The sequence below is a fragment of the Hypanus sabinus genome, chromosome 24, assembly GCF_030144855.1.
Source record: "Hypanus sabinus isolate sHypSab1 chromosome 24, sHypSab1.hap1, whole genome shotgun sequence".
NCBI lineage: Eukaryota > Metazoa > Chordata > Chondrichthyes > Myliobatiformes > Dasyatidae > Hypanus > Hypanus sabinus.
In genome coordinates this window covers 32,174,078-32,195,019 of record NC_082729.1, presented here as the reverse complement: position 1 = coordinate 32,195,019, position 20,942 = coordinate 32,174,078, and the positions used below count along the sequence as shown (strand labels likewise).

At 56.7% G+C, this 20,942-nt stretch overlaps 1 protein-coding gene across 2 annotated transcripts in view; it reads left to right on the top strand.

Annotated features, from left to right (window-relative positions):
- Positions 1-20,942, top strand: part of fbxl5 (F-box and leucine-rich repeat protein 5) — a 97,142-nt gene that overhangs the window by 10,478 nt on the left and 65,722 nt on the right. For both annotated transcript variants that reach the window (XM_059949546.1, XM_059949545.1), the window contains exon 2: positions 5,433-5,669. In XM_059949546.1, coding sequence (XP_059805529.1) covers positions 5,433-5,669 — 237 coding nt within the window. The remainder of the gene's footprint in view (positions 1-5,432; positions 5,670-20,942) is intronic.

Here is a 20,942-nt window from a genome sequence, read left to right as displayed (position 1 = left end):
GGAAAGGACAGACTCATTGGGAATACACTGACCTGGCCCCTCACATTCCCCTCACCCAGGTGGGAAAGGACAGACTCATTGGGAATACACTGACCTGGCCCCTCACATTCCCGACTCCCCGGTGGGAAAGGACAGACTCATTGGGAATACACTGACCTGGCCCCTCACCCCGGTGGGAAAGGACAGATTCATTGGGAATACACTGACCTGGCCCCTCACATTCCCCTCACCCCGGTGGGAAAGGACAGACTCACTGGGAATACACTGACCTGGCCCCTCACCCCAGTGGGAAAGGACAGACTCATTGGGGATACACTGACCTGGCCCCTCACCCCGGTGGGAAAGGACAGACTCACTGGGAATACACTGACCTGGCCATCACATTCCCCTCACCCCGGTGGGAAAGGACAGACTCATTGGAAATACACTGACCTGGCCCCTCACATTCCCCTCACCCCGGTGGGAAAGGACAGACTCATTGGAAATACACTGACCTGGCCCCTCACCCCGGTGGGAAAGGACAGACTCATTGGGAATACACTGACCTGGCCCCTCACATTCCCCTCACCCCGGTGGGAAAGGACAGACTCACTGGGAATACACTGACCTGGCCCCTCACCCCGGTGGGAAAGGACAGACTCATTGGGAATACACTGACCTGGCCCCTCACATTCCCCTCACCCCGGTGGGAAAGGGCAGACTCATTGGGAATATACTGACCTGGCCCCTCACATTCCCCTCACCCCGGTGGGAAAGGACAGACTCACTGGGAATACACTGACCTGGCCCCTCACCCCGGTGGGAAAGGACAGACTCATTGGGGATACACTGACCTGGCCCCTCACATTCCCCTCACCCCGGTGGGAAAGGACAGACTCATTGGGAATACTCTGACCTGGCCCCTCACATTCCCGTCACCCCGTTGGGAAGGACAGACTCATTGGGAATACACTGACCTGGCCCCTCACATTCCCCTCACCCCGGTGGGAAAGGACAGACTCATTGGGAATACACTGACCTGGCCCCTCATCCCGGTGGGAAAGGACAGACTCATTGGGAATACACTGACCTGGCCCCTCACCCCGGTGGGAAAGGACAGACTCATTGGGAATACACTGACCTGGCCCCTCACATTCCCCTCACCCTGGTGGGAAAGGACAGACTCATTGGGAATACACTGACCTGGCCCCTCACCCCGGTGGGAAAGGACAGACTCATTGGGAATACACTGACCTGGCCATCACATTCCCCTCACCCCGGTGGGAAAGGACAGACTCATTGGGAATACTCTGACCTGGCCCCTCACATTCCCCTCACCCCGGTGGGAAAGGACAGATTCATTGGGAATACACTGACCTGGCCCCTCACATTCCCCTCACCCTGGTGGGAAAGGACAGACTCATTGGGAATACACTGACCTGGCCCCTCACCCCGGTGGGAAAGGACAGACTCATTGGGAATACACTGACCTGGCCCCTCACATTCCCCTCACCCTGGTGGGAAAGGACAGACTCATTGGGAATACACTGACCTGGCCCCTCATCCCGGTGGGAAAGGACAGACTCATTGGGAATACACTGACCTGGCCCCTCACCCCGGTGGGAAAGGACAGACTCATTGGGAATACACTGACCTGGCCCCTCACATTCCCGTCACCCCCGTTGGGAAGGACAGACTCATTGGGAATACACTGACCTGGCCCCTCACATTCCCCTCATCCCGGTGGGAAAGGACAGACTCATTGGGAATACACTGACCTGGCCCCTCACCCCGGTGGGAAAGGACAGACTCATTGGGAATACACTGACCTGGCCCCTCACATTCCCCTCACCCTGGTGGGAAAGGACAGACTCATTGGGAATACACTGACCTGGCCCCTCACCCCGGTGGGAAAGGACAGACTCATTGGGAATACACTGACCTGGCCCCTCACCCCGGTGGGAAAGGACAGACTCATTGGGAATACACTGACCTGGCCATCACATTCCCCTCACCCCGGTGGGAAAGGACAGACTCATTGGGAATACTCTGACCTGGCCCCTCACATTCCCCTCACCCCGGTGGGAAAGGACAGATTCATTGGGAATACACTGACCTGGCCCCTCACCCAGCATCTGCTAATCAGGGACCATTATCAGCAATTTGATTATCCATTAATTAATGCTGTTGCTGAGCACATACGTGGTCTCAGGTGGTACGTGCCAACTCGACACAGGTACAGATAGCACAAGTGCCAGGCGACTAGGTTCAGGATCAGCTACTCCCCTGCAGCCGTAGCAACCCGCACCTCCCTCACCTCACCTCACCTCAGCTTGGCACAGTACAGTGTGGACTACTTCAAACTGATCGTTGGTTTACCTTGCATTGCACAAAGATTTGCTTTTGCAGTCTTATGTTTCTGTCTCTGTCTGAACAGAGATGGGCAATTGTGTACAATTTAGACCTGGAGTATTCTGTCCTCTGCCAGCCACACTGTGCCTGCGTGCAAGCCAATAGGCTGGATTAATTTTACTCTCTGCAACACTGGCAGTTGCAGCAAAAGTTCAGAGTGCAAACTTAATCAGAATGCTGGTCAGATTGCATTTTCAATTGTTGTTGAAACAATTAAAGAGATAAGTTGCTAGCCCATCTGTCCGATGAGGTTTGAATCCTGCCCTTCAGTGAGCAGATCAAGTGTCAGTGGCTCTGGAGCAGTGTTCAGAAGTGGGCTGAGGCTGCAAGGTATCTGTCACTGTGTGAGAATCAGAATCAGGTTCATTATAGACAACTTACAGCACAATACAGGCCCTTCGGCCCACAAAGTTGTACTGAACATGTCCCTGCCTTAGAAATTACTAGGCTTACCCATAGCCCTCTATTTTTCTAAGCTCCATGTTACTGGAGGCTGATACGATAGGGTCTTTTAAGAGACTTTTGGATAGGTACATTCCACGTACTCGCCACTCTTGCATTAAAAAAACGTTACCCCTGACATCTCCTCTGTACCTACTCCCCAGCACCTTAAACCTGTGTCCTCTTGTGGCAACCATTTCAGCCCTGGGAAAAACCTCTGACTATCCACACAATCAATGCCTCTCATCATCTTCTACACCTCTATCAGGCCACTCTCAGCCTCCGTCGCTCCAAGGAGAAAGGGCCGAGTTCACTCAACCTATTCTCAAAAGGCAATCCAGACATCACTGGCATGTGTCGTGAAACTTGTTTACTTAGCAGTAGCAGTTCAATGCAATACATAATGTAGAACAAAAAATAAATAAGGTGATCAATTATAGTATATGCAAATTGGGTAGATTAAAAAGTGTGCAAAAAGTAGAAATAATACATATTAAAAAAAGTGAGATAGTGTTCAAGGGTTCAACATCCATTCAGGAATCGGCTGGCAGAGGGGAAGAAGCTGCTCCTGAATCACTGAGTGTGTGCCTTCAGGCTTCTGTACCTCCTCCCTGATGGTCACAGTGAGAAATGCGCATGCCCTGGGTGATGAGGTTCCTTAATGATGGACGCTGCCTTTCTGAGACACGGCTCCCTGAAGATGTCCTGGCTACTTTGTAGGCTAGTGCCCAAGATGCAGCTGACTAGATTTACAACCTTCTGCAGTTTCTTTCAGCACCCCCCCCCCCCCCCCCCCAAATAACAGTCAGTGATGCAGACTGTCAGAATGCTCTCCACGGTACATCTATAGACATGAAACTGCTCACTCTCTCCACTTCTGATCCCTCTATGAGAATTGGTATGTGTTCCTTCATCTTACCCTTCCTGAAGTCCACAATCAGCTCTTTCGTCTTACTGATGTTGAGTGCCAGGTTGTTGCTGCGACACCACTCCACTAGTTGGCCTACCTCACTCCTGTACGCCCTCTCATCTCCATCTCAGATTCTATTAACAATGCTTGTATCGTCAGCAAATCTATAGATTGTAAATTTACAGGTACTCCTGAACGGGTAATTAGATGGCAGGACTCAAAGTTGAAGGTACATTTATTATCAAAGTATGTCTGCTTAATACATCTTGACCTTTGTCAGGGCGAAAAGCATTATCAAGGATGCATCTCACCCTAACCATGGACTTTTTACTCTCCTCCCATCCGGTAGGTGCTACAGAAGCCTCCGCTCATGTACCAGCAGGCTCAGGAAGAGCTTCTTCCCTGAGGCTGTGACCCTGCTGAACCTCACATCACAGCGTTAAACAGTATCGCACCCATATTGTACTGTCTCAGTACTTTTATATTTGTGTGCTATAGCACTTACTTTTTATTTGCAGATATTTTGTAAATAACACTATGTTTTTGCACTTCTGGCTAGATGCTAGTTGTATTTTTTTGACTTTTTATCTGTACTCGGCACAATGACAATAAAGTTGAATAATCTAATCTTATAGGCAGCTACAAAGCAAAGAAACTCAGTAGAACTCATTAAAAAAAATCATCCCATTGTGCAGAAAGAAAACAGGCAAAAAATAAAAGGTAGCAAGTAGCATTGGGAACTGGAGTGAGTTCATGCTGTGATAATTGGGGGTCACAGCTATATTTCATTACAGAGACACGGTACAGTGATTAAACCAGCCCAGTCCTCGCCCTGAACTTTTCAATCTGGCCAGAGCTTAAATCGTTCAAGCCTCCCGTCTTTCCTTGCTCTTGAACATGGGTGCTGGGCTGGTTCGGTATGCTCTCGGGCCTGTGCCCCAGCACCTCAATTCAGCCTGTACCCAACATTTCCAATTTGGCTCAGCTGTAATGACTGTTATCAAACAGAACCACTTTTCAGAAAGTAGTTCACACTGGATATAAAGGAAGGAAGTGCTGGTGTTATGACGGGCTGAACGGAGTATTTCAGTGGCCAGTTGAACGGATGCGGAGATCGCTGCTGGGTTGGGCAGGGGAGTGACAACGGAATCTGCAGACTCCGACCTCCTGGTGTGACAGAGGAGACGTTCGGACTCTCGAAGATGATCGTTGCCACATTACAGTAATCTGCTCCTGCCCTTCATCACAAAGGATCCCGCCCACCCTGCTCACGGACTACTTGTCCTACTCCCATCAGGAAGGAGGCTACGCAGCATCTACACTGGGACCAGACTCAAAAACAGTTACTTTCCCCAGGCAGTGAGGCTGATTAACACCCCTACCCACTAACCTGCAACTCCACACCCCCAACCACTACTTTGTGTACAGACACTCCAGAGCCTAGCACCACTCTGTGGACATATAGTTAATCTACGTGTGTAAGATATATTATGTGTTTATATTGTGTGTGTTTTTTGGTGTTGCTTCAGATCCGGAGTAACAAGCATTTTGTTCCCCTTTAGAATTGTGTACAGGAAATTGCATTAAGCAATGTTGATTCCCTGAAGATACTGTGTCCTCAGGCCCTGTGATGTTAGGTTGCCAGTGGTACTAACTTCCGTTCCCTCTCTTCCCCTCCCCGCACCTTTAGTTATCCAAGACCAACTTCTCCAACAGTCGGGACTTCCAGGCCCTGCTCACCTCGCTGTACGCCACCTTCACGGAGTTCAAGTCACACGAGCAGATCGAGAATGAGTGCATCATGGAGGAGCTGCAGCAGCGGCTGCGAGCCCTGTCCATCCGCAACAGCTCCGTCTCCACCGTACACTCTGACAACAAGCTGTCAGACATGTTACGGCTCTTTGAGAAGGGCCTCAAGAACATCAAGGTGATGGAGAGCAGAGACAGGGTTTCAGGGGGAGAGGAGAGAGAGACTGTGGAAGTCTGTGCGACATGAGGAATGGAGCTGTCGGGACTGGACATGGATTGGGGTGTAAACAGACAGTGAGAGGGTGTGGGACGTGAGGTACGGAGGTGTAGGGGATTGGACGGTGGATTGGGGTGTTAACGGACAGTGAGAGGGTGTGGGACGTGAGGTACGGAGGTGTAGGGGACTGGACGGTGGATTGGGGTGTTAACGGACAGTGAGAGGGTGAGGGACGTGAGGTACAGAGGTGTAGGGGACTGGACGGTGGATTGGGGTGTTAACGGACAGTGAGTGGGTGTGGGACGTGAGGTACGGAGGTGTAGGGGACTGGACGGTGGATTGGGGTGTTAACGGACAGTGAGAGGGTGTGGGACGTGAGGTACGGAGGTGTAGGGGACTGGACGGTGGATTGGGGTGTAAACAGACAGTGAGAGGGTGAGGGACGTGAGGTACGGAGGTGTAGGGGACTGGACGGTGGATTGGGGTGTTAACGGACAGTGAGAGGGTGTGGGACGTGAGGTACGGAGGTGTAGGGGACTGGACGATGGATTGGGGTGTTAACGGACAGTGAGAGGGTGTGGGACGTGAGGTGCAGAGGTGTAGGGGACTGGACGGTGGATTGGGGTGTTAACGGACAGTGAGAGGGTGTGGGACGTGAGGTACGGAGGTGTAGGGGACTGGACGGTGGATTGGGGTGTTAACGGACAGTGAGAGGGTGTGGGACGTGAGGTACGGAGGTGTAGGGGATTGGACGGTGGATTGGGGTGTTAACGGACAGTGAGAGGGTGTGGGACGTGAGGTACAGAGGTGTAGGGGACTGGACGGTGGATTGGGGTGTTAACGGACAGTGAGAGGGTGTGGGACGTGAGGTACGGAGGTGTAGGGGACTGGACGGTGGATTGGGGTGTTAACGGATAGTGAGAGGGTGAGGGACGTGAGGTACGGAGGTGTAGGGGACTGGACGGTGGATTGGGGTGTTAACGGACAGTGAGAGGGTGTGGGACGTGAGGTACGGAGGTGTAGGGGACTGGACATGGATTGGGGTGTTAACGGACACTGAGAGGGTGTGGGACGTGAGGTGCAGAGGTGTAGGGGACTGGACGGTGGATTGGGGTGTTAACGGACAGTGAGTGGGTGTGGGACGAGGTACGGAGGTGTAGGGGACTGGACGGTGGATTGGGGTGTTAACGGACAGTGAGAGGGTGTGGGACGTGAGGTACGGAGGTGTAGGGGACTGGACGGTGGATTGGGGTGTTAACGGACAGTGAGAGGGTTTGGGACGTGAGGTACGGAGGTGTAGGGGACTGGACGGTGGATTGGGTTGTTAACGGACAGTGAGAGGGTGTGGGACGTGAGGTACGGAGGTGTAGGGGACTGGACGGCGGATTGGGGTGTAAACAGACAGTGAGAGGGTGTGGGACATGAGGTACAGAGGTGTAGGGGACTGGACATGGATTGGGGTGTTAACGGACAGTGAGTGGGTGTGGGACGTGAGGTACAGAGGTGTAGGGGACTGGACGGTGGATTGGGGTGTTAAAGGACAGTGAGAGGGTGTGGGACGTGAGGTACAGAGGTGTAGGGGACTGGACGGTGGATTGGGGTGTAAACAGACAGTGAGAGGGTATGGGACGTGAGGTACAGAGGTGTAGGGGACTGGACATGGATTGAGGTGTTAACGGATAGTGAGAGGGTGTGGGACGTGAGGTACAGAGGTGTAGGGGACTGGACATGGATTGGGGTGTTAAAGGACAGTGAGAGGGTGTGGGACGTGAGGTACAGAGGTGTAGGGGACTGGACGGTGGATTGGGGTGTTAACGGACAGTGAGAGGGTGAGGGACGTGAGGTACAGAGGTGTAGGGGACTGGACGGTGGATTGGGGTGTTAACGGACAGTGAGAGGGTGTGGGACGTGAGGTACAGAGGTGTAGGGGACTGGACGGTGGATTGGGGTGTAACGGACATGAGAGGGTGAGGGACGTGAGGTACAGAGGTGTAGGGGACTGGACGGTGGATTGGGGTGTAACGGACAGTGAGAGGGTGTGGGACGTGAGGTACAGAGGTGTAGGGGACTGGACGGTGGATTTGGGGTGTTAACGGACAGTGAGAGGGTGTGGGACGTGAGGTACAGAGGTGTAGGGGACTGGACGGTGGATTGGGTTGTTAACGGACAGTGAGAGGGTGAGGGACGTGAGGTACAGAGGTGTAGGGGACTGGACGGTGGATTGAGGTGTAAACGGACAGTGAGAGGGTGTGGGACGTGAGGTACGGAGGTGTAGGGGACTGGACGGTGGATTGGGGTGTAAACAGACAGTGAGAGGGTGTGGGACGTGAGGTACAGAGGTGTAGGGGACTGGACGGTGGATTGGGGTGTTAACGGATAGTGAGAGGGTGAGGGACGTGAGGTACGGAGGTCTACGGGACTGGACGGTGGATTGGGGTGTTAACGGACAGTGAGAGGGTGTGGGACGTGAGGTACGGAGGTGTAGGGGACTGGACATGGATTGGGGTGTTAACGGACAGTGAGAGGGTGTGGGACGTGAGGTGCAGAGGTGTAGGGGACTGGACGGTGGATTTGGGGTGTTAACGGACAGTGAGAGGGTGTGGGACGTGAGGTACAGAGGTGTAGGGGACTGGACGGTGGATTGGGTTGTTAACGGACAGTGAGAGGGTGAGGGACGTGAGGTACAGAGGTGTAGGGGACTGGACGGTGGATTGAGGTGTAAACGGACAGTGAGAGGGTGTGGGACGTGAGGTACGGAGGTGTAGGGGACTGGACGGTGGATTGGGGTGTAAACAGACAGTGAGAGGGTGTGGGACGTGAGGTACAGAGGTGTAGGGGACTGGACGGTGGATTGGGGTGTTAACGGATAGTGAGAGGGTGAGGGACGTGAGGTACGGAGGTCTACGGGACTGGACGGTGGATTGGGGTGTTAACGGACAGTGAGAGGGTGTGGGACGTGAGGTACGGAGGTGTAGGGGACTGGACATGGATTGGGGTGTTAACGGACAGTGAGAGGGTGTGGGACGTGAGGTGCAGAGGTGTAGGGGACTGGACGGTGGATTGGGGTGTTAACGGACAGTGAGAGGGTGTGGGACGTGAGGTGCAGAGGTGTAGGGGACTGGACGGTGGATTGGGGTGTTAACGGACAGTGAGTGGGTGTGGGACGAGGTACGGAGGTGTAGGGGACTGGACGGTGGATTGGGGTGTTAACGGACAGTGAGAGGGTGTGGGACGTGAGGTACGGAGGTGTAGGGGACTGGACGGTGGATTGGGGTGTTAACGGACAGTGAGAGGGTTTGGGACGTGAGGTACGGAGGTGTAGGGGACTGGACGGTGGATTGGGTTGTTAACGGACAGTGAGAGGGTGTGGGACGTGAGGTACGGAGGTGTAGGGGACTGGACGGTGGATTGGGGTGTAAACAGACAGTGAGAGGGTGTGGGACGTGAGGTACAGAGGTGTAGGGGACTGGACATGTATTGGGGTGTTAACGGACAGTGAGTGGGTGTGGGACGTGAGGTACAGAGGTGTAGGGGACTGGACGGTGGATTGGGGTGTTAAAGGACAGTGAGAGGGTGTGGGACGTGAGGTACAGAGGTGTAGGGGACTGGACATGGATTGGGGTGTTAACGGACAGTGAGAGGGTGAGGGACGTGAGGTACAGAGGTGTAGGGGACTGGACATGGATTGGGGTGTTAAAGGACAGTGAGAGGGTGTGGGACGTGCGGTACAGAGGTGTAGGGGACTGGACATGGATTGGGGTGTTAACGGACAGTGAGAGGGTGAGGGACGTGAGGTGCGGAGTTGTAGGGGACTGGACGGTGGATTGGGGTGTTAACGGACAGTGGGAGGGTGAGGGACGTGAGGTACAGAGGTGTAGGGGACTGGACGGTGGATTGGGTTGTTAACGGACAGTGAGAGGGTGTGGGACGTGAGGTACGGAGGTGTAGGGGACTGGACGGTGGATTGGGGTGTTAAAGGACAGTGAGAGGGTGTGGGACGTGAGGTACGGAGGTGTAGGGGACTGGACGGTGGATTGGGGTGTTAACGGACAGTGAGAGGGTGAGGGACGTGAGGTAAGGAGGTGTAGGGGACTGGACGGTGGATTGGGTTGTTAACGGACAGTGAGTGGGTGTGGGACGTGAGGTACGGAGGTGTAGGGGACTGGACGGTGGATTGGGGTGTAAACAGACAGTGAGAGGGTGTGGGACGTGAGGTACGGAGGTGTAGGGGACTGGACGGTGGATTGGGGTGTTAACGGACAGTGAGTGGGTGTGGGACGTGAGGTACAGAGGTGTAGGGGACTGGACGGTGGATTGGGGTGTTAACGGACAGTGAGAGGGTGAGGGACGTGAGGTACAGAGGTGTAGGGGACTGGACGGTGGATTGGGGTGTTAACGGACAGTGAGTGGGTGTGGGACGTGAGGTACGGAGGTGTAGGGGACTGGACGGTGGATTGGGGTGTTAACGGACAGTGAGAGGGTGTGGGACGTGAGGTACGGAGGTGTAGGGGACTGGACGGTGGATTGGGGTGTAAACAGACAGTGAGAGGGTGAGGGACGTGAGGTACGGAGGTGTAGGGGACTGGACGGTGGATTGGGGTGTTAACGGACAGTGAGAGGGTGTGGGACGTGAGGTACGGAGGTGTAGGGGACTGGACGATGGATTGGGGTGTTAACGGACAGTGAGAGGGTGTGGGACGTGAGGTGCAGAGGTGTAGGGGACTGGACGGTGGATTGGGGTGTTAACGGACAGTGAGAGGGTGTGGGACGTGAGGTACGGAGGTGTAGGGGACTGGACGGTGGATTGGGGTGTTAACGGACAGTGAGAGGGTGTGGGACGTGAGGTACGGAGGTGTAGGGGATTGGACGGTGGATTGGGGTGTTAACGGACAGTGAGAGGGTGTGGGACGTGAGGTACAGAGGTGTAGGGGACTGGACGGTGGATTGGGGTGTTAACGGACAGTGAGAGGGTGTGGGACGTGAGGTACGGAGGTGTAGGGGACTGGACGGTGGATTGGGGTGTTAACGGACAGTGAGAGGGTGTGGGACGTGAGGTACGGAGGTGTAGGGGACTGGACGGTGGATTGGGGTGTTAACGGACAGTGAGAGGGTGAGGGACGTGAGGTACAGAGGTGTAGGGGACTGGACGGTGGATTGGGGTGTTAACGGACAGTGAGTGGGTGTGGGACGTGAGGTACGGAGGTGTAGGGGACTGGACGGTGGATTGGGGTGTTAACGGACAGTGAGAGGGTGTGGGACGTGAGGTACGGAGGTGTAGGGGACTGGACGGTGGATTGGGGTGTAAACAGACAGTGAGAGGGTGAGGGACGTGAGGTACGGAGGTGTAGGGGACTGGACGGTGGATTGGGGTGTTAACGGACAGTGAGAGGGTGTGGGACGTGAGGTACGGAGGTGTAGGGGACTGGACGGTGGATTGGGGTGTTAACGGACAGTGAGAGGGTGTGGGACGTGAGGTACGGAGGTGTAGGGGACTGGACGGTGGATTGGGGTGTTAACGGACAGTGAGAGGGTGAGGGACGTGAGGTACGGAGGTGTAGGGGACTGGACGGTGGATTGGGCTGTTAACGGACAGTGAGAGGGTGTGGGACGTGAGGTACGGAGGTGTAGGGGACTGGACGGTGGATTGGGGTGTTAACGGATAGTGAGAGGGTGTGGGATGTGAGGTACAGAGGTGTAGGGGACTGGACGGTGGATTGGGGTGTTAACGGACAGTGAGAGGGTGTGGGACGTGAGGTACGGAGGTGTAGGGGACTGGACAGTGGATTGGTGTGTAACGGACAGTGAGAGGGTGTGGGACGTGAGGTATGGAGGTGTAGGGGACTGGACGGTGCATTGGGGTGTTAACGGACAGTGAGAGGGTGTGGGACGTGAGGTACGGAGGTGTAGGGGACTGGACGGTGGATTGGGGTGTTAACGGACAGTGAGAGGGTGTGGGACGTGAGGTACGGAGGTGTAGGGGACTGGACATGGATTGGGGTGTTAACGGACAGTGAGAGGGTGTGGGACGTGAGGTACGGAGGTGTAGGGGATTGGACGGTGGATTGGGGTGTTAACGGACAGTGAGAGGGTTTGGGACGTGAGGTACGGAGATGTAGGGGACTGGACGGTGGATTGGGGTGTTAACGGACAGTGAGAGGGTGTGGGACGTGAGGTACGGAGGTGTAGGGGACTGGACGGTGGATTGGGGTGTTAACGGATAGTGGAAGTCTGTGCGACATGAGGTACGGAGGTGTAGGGGACTGGACGGTGGATTGGGTTGTTAACGGACTGTGAGAGTATGGGACGTGAGGTACAGAGGTGTAGGGGACTGGACGGTGGATTGGGGTGTTAACGGACAGTGAGAGGGTGAGGGACGTGAGGTACGGAGGTGTAGGGGACTGGACGATGGATTGGGGTGTTAACGGACAGTGAGAGGGTGTGGGACGTGAGGTACGGAGGTGTAGGGGACTGGACGGTGGATTGGGGTGTTAACGGATAGTGAGAGGGTGTGGGACGTCAGGTACAGAGGTGTAGGGGACTGGACGGTGGATTGGGGTGTTAACGGATAGTGAGAGGGTGTGGGATGTGAGGTACAGAGGTGTAGGGGACTGGACGGTGGATTGGGGTGTTAACGGACAGTGAGAGGGTGTGGGACGTGAGGTACGGAGGTGTAGGGGACTGGACGGTGGATTGGGGTGTTAACGGACAGTGAGAGGGTGTGGGACGTGAGGTACGGAGGTGTAGGGGACTGGACGGTGGATTGGGGTGTTAACGGACAGTGAGAGGGTGTGGGACGTGAGGTACGGAGGTGTAGGGGACTGGACGGTGGATTGGGGTGTTAACGGATAGTGAGAGGGTGTGGGACGTCAGGTACGGAGGTGTAGGGGACTGGACGGTGGATTGGGGTGTTAACGGATAGTGAGAGGGTGTGGGACGTCAGGTACAGAGGTGTAGGGGACTGGACGGTGGATTGGGGTGTTAACGGATAGTGAGAGGGTGTGGGATGTGAGGTACAGAGGTGTAGGGGACTGGACAGTGGATTGGGGTGTTAACGGACAGTGAGAGGGTGTGGGACGTGAGGTACGGAGGTGTAGGGGACTGGACGGTGGATTGGGGTGTTAACGGACAGTGAGTGGGTGTGGGACGTGTGGTACGGAGGTGTAGGGGACTGGACGGTGGATTGGGGTGTTAACGGACAGTGAGAGGGTGTGGGACGTGAGGTACGGAGGTGTAGGGGACTGGACGGTGGATTGGGGTGTTAACGGACAGTGAGTGGGTGTGGGACGTGAGGTGCAGAGGTGTAGGGGACTGGACGGTGGATTGGGGTGTTAACGGACAGTGAGAGGGTGAGGGACGTGAGGTACAGAGGTGTAGGGGACTGGACGGTGGATTGGGGTGTTAACGGACAGTGAGAGGGTGAGGGACGTGAGGTACAGAGGTATAGGGGACTGGACGGTGGATTGGGGTGTTAACGGACAGTGAGAAGGTGTGGGACGTGAGGTACAAAGGTGTAGGGGACTGGACGGTGGATTGGGGTGTTAACGGACAGTGAGAGGGTGTGGGACGTGAGGTACGGAGGTGTAGGGGACTGGACGGTGGATTGGGGTGTTAACGGACAGTGAGTGGGTGTGGGACGTGTGGTACGGAGGTGTAGGGGACTGGACGGTGGATTGGGGTGTTAACGGACAGTGAGAGGGTGTGGGACGTGAGGTACGGAGGTGTAGGGGACTGGACGGTGGATTGGGGTGTTAACGGACAGTGAGTGGGTGTGGGACGTGAGGTGCAGAGGTGTAGGGGACTGGACGGTGGATTGGGGTGTTAACGGACAGTGAGAGGGTGTGGGACGTGAGGTACGGAGGTGTAGGGGACTGGACGGTGGATTGGGGTGTAAACAGACAGTGAGAGGGTGAGGGACGTGAGGTACGGAGGTGTAGGGGACTGGACGGTGGATTGGGGTGTTAACGGACAGTGAGAGGGTGTGGGACGTGAGGTACGGAGGTGTAGGGGACTGGACGGTGGATTGGGGTGTTAACGGACAGTGAGAGGGTGTGGGACGTGAGGTACGGAGGTGTAGGGGACTGGACGGTGGATTGGGGTGTTAACGGACAGTGAGAGGGTGAGGGACGTGAGGTACGGAGGTGTAGGGGACTGGACGGTGGATTGGGCTGTTAACGGACAGTGAGAGGGTGTGGGACGTGAGGTACGGAGGTGTAGGGGACTGGACGGTGGATTGGGGTGTTAACGGATAGTGAGAGGGTGTGGGATGTGAGGTACAGAGGTGTAGGGGACTGGACGGTGGATTGGGGTGTTAACGGACAGTGAGAGGGTGTGGGACGTGAGGTACGGAGGTGTAGGGGACTGGACAGTGGATTGGTGTGTAACGGACAGTGAGAGGGTGTGGGACGTGAGGTATGGAGGTGTAGGGGACTGGACGGTGCATTGGGGTGTTAACGGACAGTGAGAGGGTGTGGGACGTGAGGTACGGAGGTGTAGGGGACTGGACGGTGGATTGGGGTGTTAACGGACAGTGAGAGGGTGTGGGACGTGAGGTACGGAGGTGTAGGGGACTGGACATGGATTGGGGTGTTAACGGACAGTGAGAGGGTGTGGGACGTGAGGTACGGAGGTGTAGGGGATTGGACGGTGGATTGGGGTGTTAACGGACAGTGAGAGGGTTTGGGACGTGAGGTACGGAGGTGTAGGGGACTGGACGGTGGATTGGGTTGTTAACGGACTGTGAGAGTATGGGACGTGAGGTACAGAGGTGTAGGGGACTGGACGGTGGATTGGGGTGTTAACGGACAGTGAGAGGGTGAGGGACGTGAGGTACGGAGGTGTAGGGGACTGGACGATGGATTGGGGTGTTAACGGACAGTGAGAGGGTGTGGGACGTGAGGTACGGAGGTGTAGGGGACTGGACGGTGGATTGGGGTGTTAACGGACAGTGAGAGGGTGTGGGACGTGAGGTACGGAGGTGTAGGGGACTGGACGGTGGATTGAGGTGTTAACGGATAGTGAGAGGGTGTGGGACGTCAGGTACAGAGGTGTAGGGGACTGGACGGTGGATTGGGGTGTTAACGGATAGTGAGAGGGTGTGGGATGTGAGGTACAGAGGTGTAGGGGACTGGACGGTGGATTGGGGTGTTAACGGACAGTGAGAGGGTGTGGGACGTGAGGTACGGAGGTGTAGGGGACTGGACGGTGGATTGGGGTGTTAACGGACAGTGAGAGGGTGTGGGACGTGAGGTACGGAGGTGTAGGGGACTGGACGGTGGATTGGGGTGTTAACGGACAGTGAGAGGGTGTGGGACGTGAGGTACGGAGGTGTAGGGGACTGGACGGTGGATTGGGGTGTTAACGGATAGTGAGAGGGTGTGGGACGTCAGGTACGGAGGTGTAGGGGACTGGACGGTGGATTGGGGTGTTAACGGATAGTGAGAGGGTGTGGGACGTCAGGTACAGAGGTGTAGGGGACTGGACGGTGGATTGGGGTGTTAACGGATAGTGAGAGGGTGTGGGATGTGAGGTACAGAGGTGTAGGTGACTGGACGGTGGATTGGGGTGTTAACGGACAGTGAGAGGGTGTGGGACGTGAGGTACGGAGGTGTAGGGGACTAGACAGTGGATTGGGGTGTTAACGGACAGTGAGAGGGTGTGGGACGTGAGGTACGGAGGTGTAGGGGACTGGACGGTGGATTGGGGTGTTAACGGACAGTGAGTGGGTGTGGGACGTGTGGTACGGAGGTGTAGGGGACTGGACGGTGGATTGGGGTGTTAACGGACAGTGAGAGGGTGTGGGACGTGAGGTACGGAGGTGTAGGGGACTGGACGGTGGATTGGGGTGTTAACGGACAGTGAGTGGGTGTGGGACGTGAGGTGCAGAGGTGTAGGGGACTGGACGGTGGATTGGGGTGTTAACGGACAGTGAGAGGGTGAGGGACGTGAGGTACAGAGGTGTAGGGGACTGGACGGTGGATTGGGGTGTTAACGGACAGTGAGAGGGTGAGGGACGTGAGGTACAGAGGTATAGGGGACTGGACGGTGGATTGGGGTGTTAACGGACAGTGAGAGGGTGTGGGACGTGAGGTACAAAGGTGTAGGGGACTGGACGGTGGATTGGGGTGTTAACGGATAGTGAGAGGCTGTGGGACGTGAGCTACAAAGGTGTAGGGGACTGGACGGTGGATTGGGGTGTTAACGGACAGTGAGAGGGTGAGGGACGTGAGGTACAGAGGTATAGGGGACTGGACGGTGGATTGGGGTGTTAACGGATAGTGAGAGGCTGTGGGACGTGAGGTACAAAGGTGTAGGGGACTGGACGGTGGATTGGGGTGTTAACGGACAGTGAGAGCGTGTGGGATGTCATGAACTGGCGTGTGGGACAAGGTGGTGTATTGGCGTTTTAATGGACTGTGAGAGTGTGTGGGATGTGAGGAACAGAGCTGTCAGGCCTGATGACATGAGCATCGATTTCTTGAACTAGTAATGCCTCCCTGCCCTCTCCTTTCTCATTCTTCACTCCATTTTCCCTCTCTCACCTTATCTCCTTGCCTGTCCATCACCTCCCTCTGGTGCTCCTCCCCTGTCTTTTATGTGGCTGCCTATTCCCAGCTCTTTACTTCACTCCTCCTCCTCCTGGTTTCACCTATCAGCTTGTGTTGCTCTGTCCCTCCCACCTTTTAAATCTACTTCTCATCTGTTTTTCTCCAGTCCTGCCAAAGGGTCTTGGCCTGAAGGTTCGACTGTACTCTCTTCCATAGATGCTGCCTGGTCTGTGGAGTTTCTCCAGAATGTTTTCGTGTTCCTTTGATTTCCAGTATCAGCAGATTCTGTCTTGTTTGTGGGACGTGAGGAACACTGGTGTTTGGACAGGACGGTGGATTGGGGTGTGAACGGACTGTAAAAGTGTGTGGGACGTGAGGAACGGAGCTGTGGAGGAGGGGTTGTGGATCGGGGTGCTAGCGGACGATGAGAAGCGGTGGAGGAGGGGTTGTGGATCGGAGTGCTAGTGGACGATGAGAAACGGTGGTGTGGAGGACAGGACGTTGATCGGGGTGCTAGTGGACGATGAGAAGCGGTGGTGTGGAGGACAGGACGTTGATCGGGGTGCTAGCGGACGATGAGAAGCGGTGGTGTCAACAGGACGTTGATCGGGGTGCTAGCGGACGATGAGAAACGGTGGTGTGGAGGACAGGACGTTGATCGGGGTGCTAGCGGACGAGGAGAAGCGGTGGTGTGGATGACAGGAAGTTGATCGGGGTGCTAGCGGACGATGAGAAGCGGTGGTGTGGAGGACAGGACGTTGATCGGGGTGCTAGCGGACGAGGAGAAGCGGTGGTGTGGAGGACAGGACGTTGATCGGGGTGCTAGCGGACGATGAGAAACGGTGGTGTGGAGGACAGGACGTTGATCGGGGTGCTAGCGGACGATGAGAAGCGGTGGTGTTGACAGGACGTTGATCGGGGTGCTAGCGGACGAGGAGAAGCGGTGGTGTCGACAGGACGTTGATCGGGGTGCTAGCGGACGATCAGAAGCGATGGTGTGGAGGACAGGACGTTGATCGGGGTGCTAGCGGGCGAGGAGAAGCGGTGGTGTCGACAGGACGTTGATCGGGGTGCTAGCGGACGATCAGAAGCGATGGTGTGGAGGACAGGACGTTGATCGGGGTGCTAGCGGACGAGGAGAAGCGGTGGTGTCGACAGGACGTTGATCGGGGTGCTAGCGGACGATCAGAAGCGATGGTGTGGAGGACAGGACGTTGATCGGGGTGCTAGCGGACGATCAGAAGCGATGGTGTGGAGGACAGGACGTTGATCGGGGTGCTAGCGGACGAGGAGAAGCGGTGGAGGAGGGGTTGTGGATTGGAGTGCTAGCAGACGAGGAGAAGCGGTGGTGTGGAGGACAGGACGTTGATCGGGGTGCTAGTGGACGAGGAGAAGCGGTGGTGTGGAGGACAGGACGTTGATCGGGGTGCTAGCGGACGAGGAGAAGCGGTGGTGTGGAGGACAGGGCATTGATCGCGGTGCTAGCGGACAATGAGAAGCGGTGGTGTGGAGGACAGGACGTTGATCGGGGTGCTAGCGGACGAGGAGAAGCGGTGGTGTGGAGGACAGGACGTTGATCGGGGTGCTAGCGGACGAGGAGAAGCGGTGGTTGGAGGACAGGACGTTGATCGGGGTGCTAGCGGACGAGGAGAAGCGGTGGTGTTGACAGGACGTTGATTGGGGTGCTAGCGGACGAGGAGAAGCGGTGGTGTGGAGGACAGGACGTTGATCGGGGTGCTAGCGGACGAGGAGAAGCGGTGGTGTGGAGGACAGGACGTTGATCGGGGTGCTAGCGGACGAGGAGAAGCGGTGGTGTCGACAGGACGTTGATCGGGGTGCTAGCGGACGAGGAGAAGCGGTGGTGTCGAGGACAGGACGTTGATCGGGGTGCTAGCGGACGATGAGAAGCGGTGGTGTTGACAGGACGTTGATCGGGGTGCTAGCGGACGAGGAGAAGCGGTGGTGTTGAGGACAGGACGTTGATCGGGGTGCTAGCGGACGAGGAGAAGCGGTGGTGTGGAGGACAGGACGTTGATTGGGGTGCTAGCGGACGAGGAGAAGCGGTGGTGTGGAGGACAGGACGTTGATCGGGGTGCTAGCGGACGAGGAGAAGCGGTGGTGTTGACAGGACGTTGATCGGGGTGCTAGCGGACAAGGAGAAGCGGTGGTGTCGAGGACAGGACGTTGATCGGGGTGCTAGCGGACGATGAGAAGCGGTGGTGTGGAGGACAGGACGTTGATCGGGGTGCTCGCGGACGAGGAGAAGCGGTGGTGTTGACAGGACGTTGATCGGGGTGCTAGCGGACGATGAGAAGCGGTGGTGTGCAGGACAGGACGTTGATCGGGGTGCTAGCGGACGAGGAGAAGCGGTGGTGTCGACAGGACGTTGATCGGGGTGCTAGCGGACGAGGAGAAGCGGTGGTGTGGAGGACAGGACGTTGATCGGGGTGCTAGCGGACGATGAGAAGCGGTGGTGTGGAGGACAGGACGTTGATCGGGGTGCTAGCGGACGATGAGAAGCGGTGGTGTGGAGGACAGGACGTTGATCGGGGTGCTAGCGGACGAGGAGAAGCGGTGGTGTGGAGGACAGGACGTTGATCGGGGTGCTAGCGGACGATGAGAAGCGGTGGTGTGGAGGACAGGACGTTGATCGGGGTGCTAGCGGACGATGAGAAGCGGTGGTGTTGAGGACAGGGCGTTGATCGGGGTGCTAGCGGACGATGAGAAACGGTGGTGTGGAGGACAGGACGTTGATCGGGGTGCTCGCGGACGAGGAGAAGCGGTGGTGTTGACAGGACGTTGATCGGGGTGCTAGCGGACGATGAGAAGCGGTGGTGTGGAGGACAGGACGTTGATCGGGGTGCTAGCGGACGAGGAGAAGCGGTGGTGTCGACAGGACGTTGATCGGGGTGCTAGCGCACGAGGAGAAGCGGTGGTGTGGAGGACAGGACGTTGATCGGGGTGCTAGCGGACGATGAGAAGCGGTGGTGTCGAGGACAGGACGTTTATCGGGGTGCTAGTGGACGATGAGAAGCGGTGGTGTGGAGGACAGGACGTTGATCGGGGTGCTAGCGGACGATGAGAAGCGGTGGTGTGGAGGACAGGACGTTGATCGGGGTGCTAGCGGACGATGAGAAGCGGTGGTGTCGACAGGACGTTGATTGGGGTGCTAGCGGACGATGAGAAGCGGTGGTGTTGAGGACAGGGCGTTGATCGGGGTGCTAGCGGACGATGAGAAACGGTGGTGTCGAGGACAGGATGTTGATCGGGGTGCTAGCGGACGAGGAGAAGCGGTGGTGTTGACAGGACGTTGATCGGGTTGCTAGCGGACGAGGAGAAGCGGTGGTGTGGAGGACAGGACGTTGATCGGGGTGCTAGCGGACGAGGAGAAGCGGTGGTGTTGACAGGACGTTGATCGGGGTGCTAGCGGACGATGAGAAGCGGTGGTGTGGAGGACAGGACGTTGATCGGGGTGCTAGCGGACGAGGAGAAGCGGTGGTGTGGAGGACAGGACGTTGATCGGGGTGCTAGCGGACGATGAGAAGCGGTGGTGTTGACAGGACGTTGATCGGGGCGCTAGCGGACGAGGAGAAGCGGTGGTGTTGAGGACAGGACGTTGATCGGGGTGCTAGCGGACGAGGAGAAGCGGTGGTGTGGAGGACAGGACGTTGATTGGGGTGCTAGCGGACGAGGAGAAGCGGTGGTGTGGAGGACAGGACGTTGATCGGGGTGCTAGCGGACGAGGAGAAGCGGTGGTGTTGACAGGACGTTGATCGGGGTGCTAGCGGACAAGGAGAAGCGGTGGTGTCGAGGACAGGACGTTGATCGGGGTGCTAGCGGACGATGAGAAGCGGTGGTGTGGAGGACAGGACGTTGATCGGGGTGCTCGCGGACGAGGAGAAGCGGTGGTGTTGACAGGACGTTGATCGGGGTGCTAGCGGACGATGAGAAGCGGTGGTGTGGAAGACAGGACGTTGATCGGGGTGCTAGCGGACGAGGAGAAGCGGTGGTGTCGACAGGACGTTGATCGGGGTGCTAGCGGACGAGGAGAAGCGGTGGTGTGGAGGACAGGACGTTGATCGGGGTGCTAGCGGACGATGAGAAGCGGTGGTGTCGAGGACAGGACGTTTATCGGGGTGCTAGCGGACGATGAGAAGCGGTGGTGTGGAGGACAGGACGTTGATCGGGGTGCTAGCGGACGATGAGAAGCGGTGGTGTGGAGGACAGGACGTTGATCGGGGTGCTAGCGGACGAGGAGAAGCGGTGGTGTGGAGGACAGGACGTTGATCGGGGTGCTAGCGGACGATGAGAAGCGGTGGTGTGGAGGACAGGACGTTGATCGGGGTGCTAGCGGACGATGAGAAGCGGTGGTGTCGACAGGGCTTTGATCGGGGTGCTAGCGGACGATGAGAAGCGGTGGTGTTGAGGACAGGGCGTTGATCGGGGTGCTAGCGGACGATGAGAAACGGTGGTGTGGAGGACAGGACGTTGATCGGGGTGCTAGCGGACGATGAGAAGCGGTGGTGTGGAGGACAGGACGTTGATCGGGGTGCTAGCGGACGAGGAGAAGCGGTGGTGTCGACAGGACATTGATCGGGGTGCTAGCGGACGAGGAGAAGCGGTGGTGTGGAGGACAGGACGTTGATCGGGGTGCTAGCGGACGATGAGAAGCGGTGGTGTCGAGGACAGG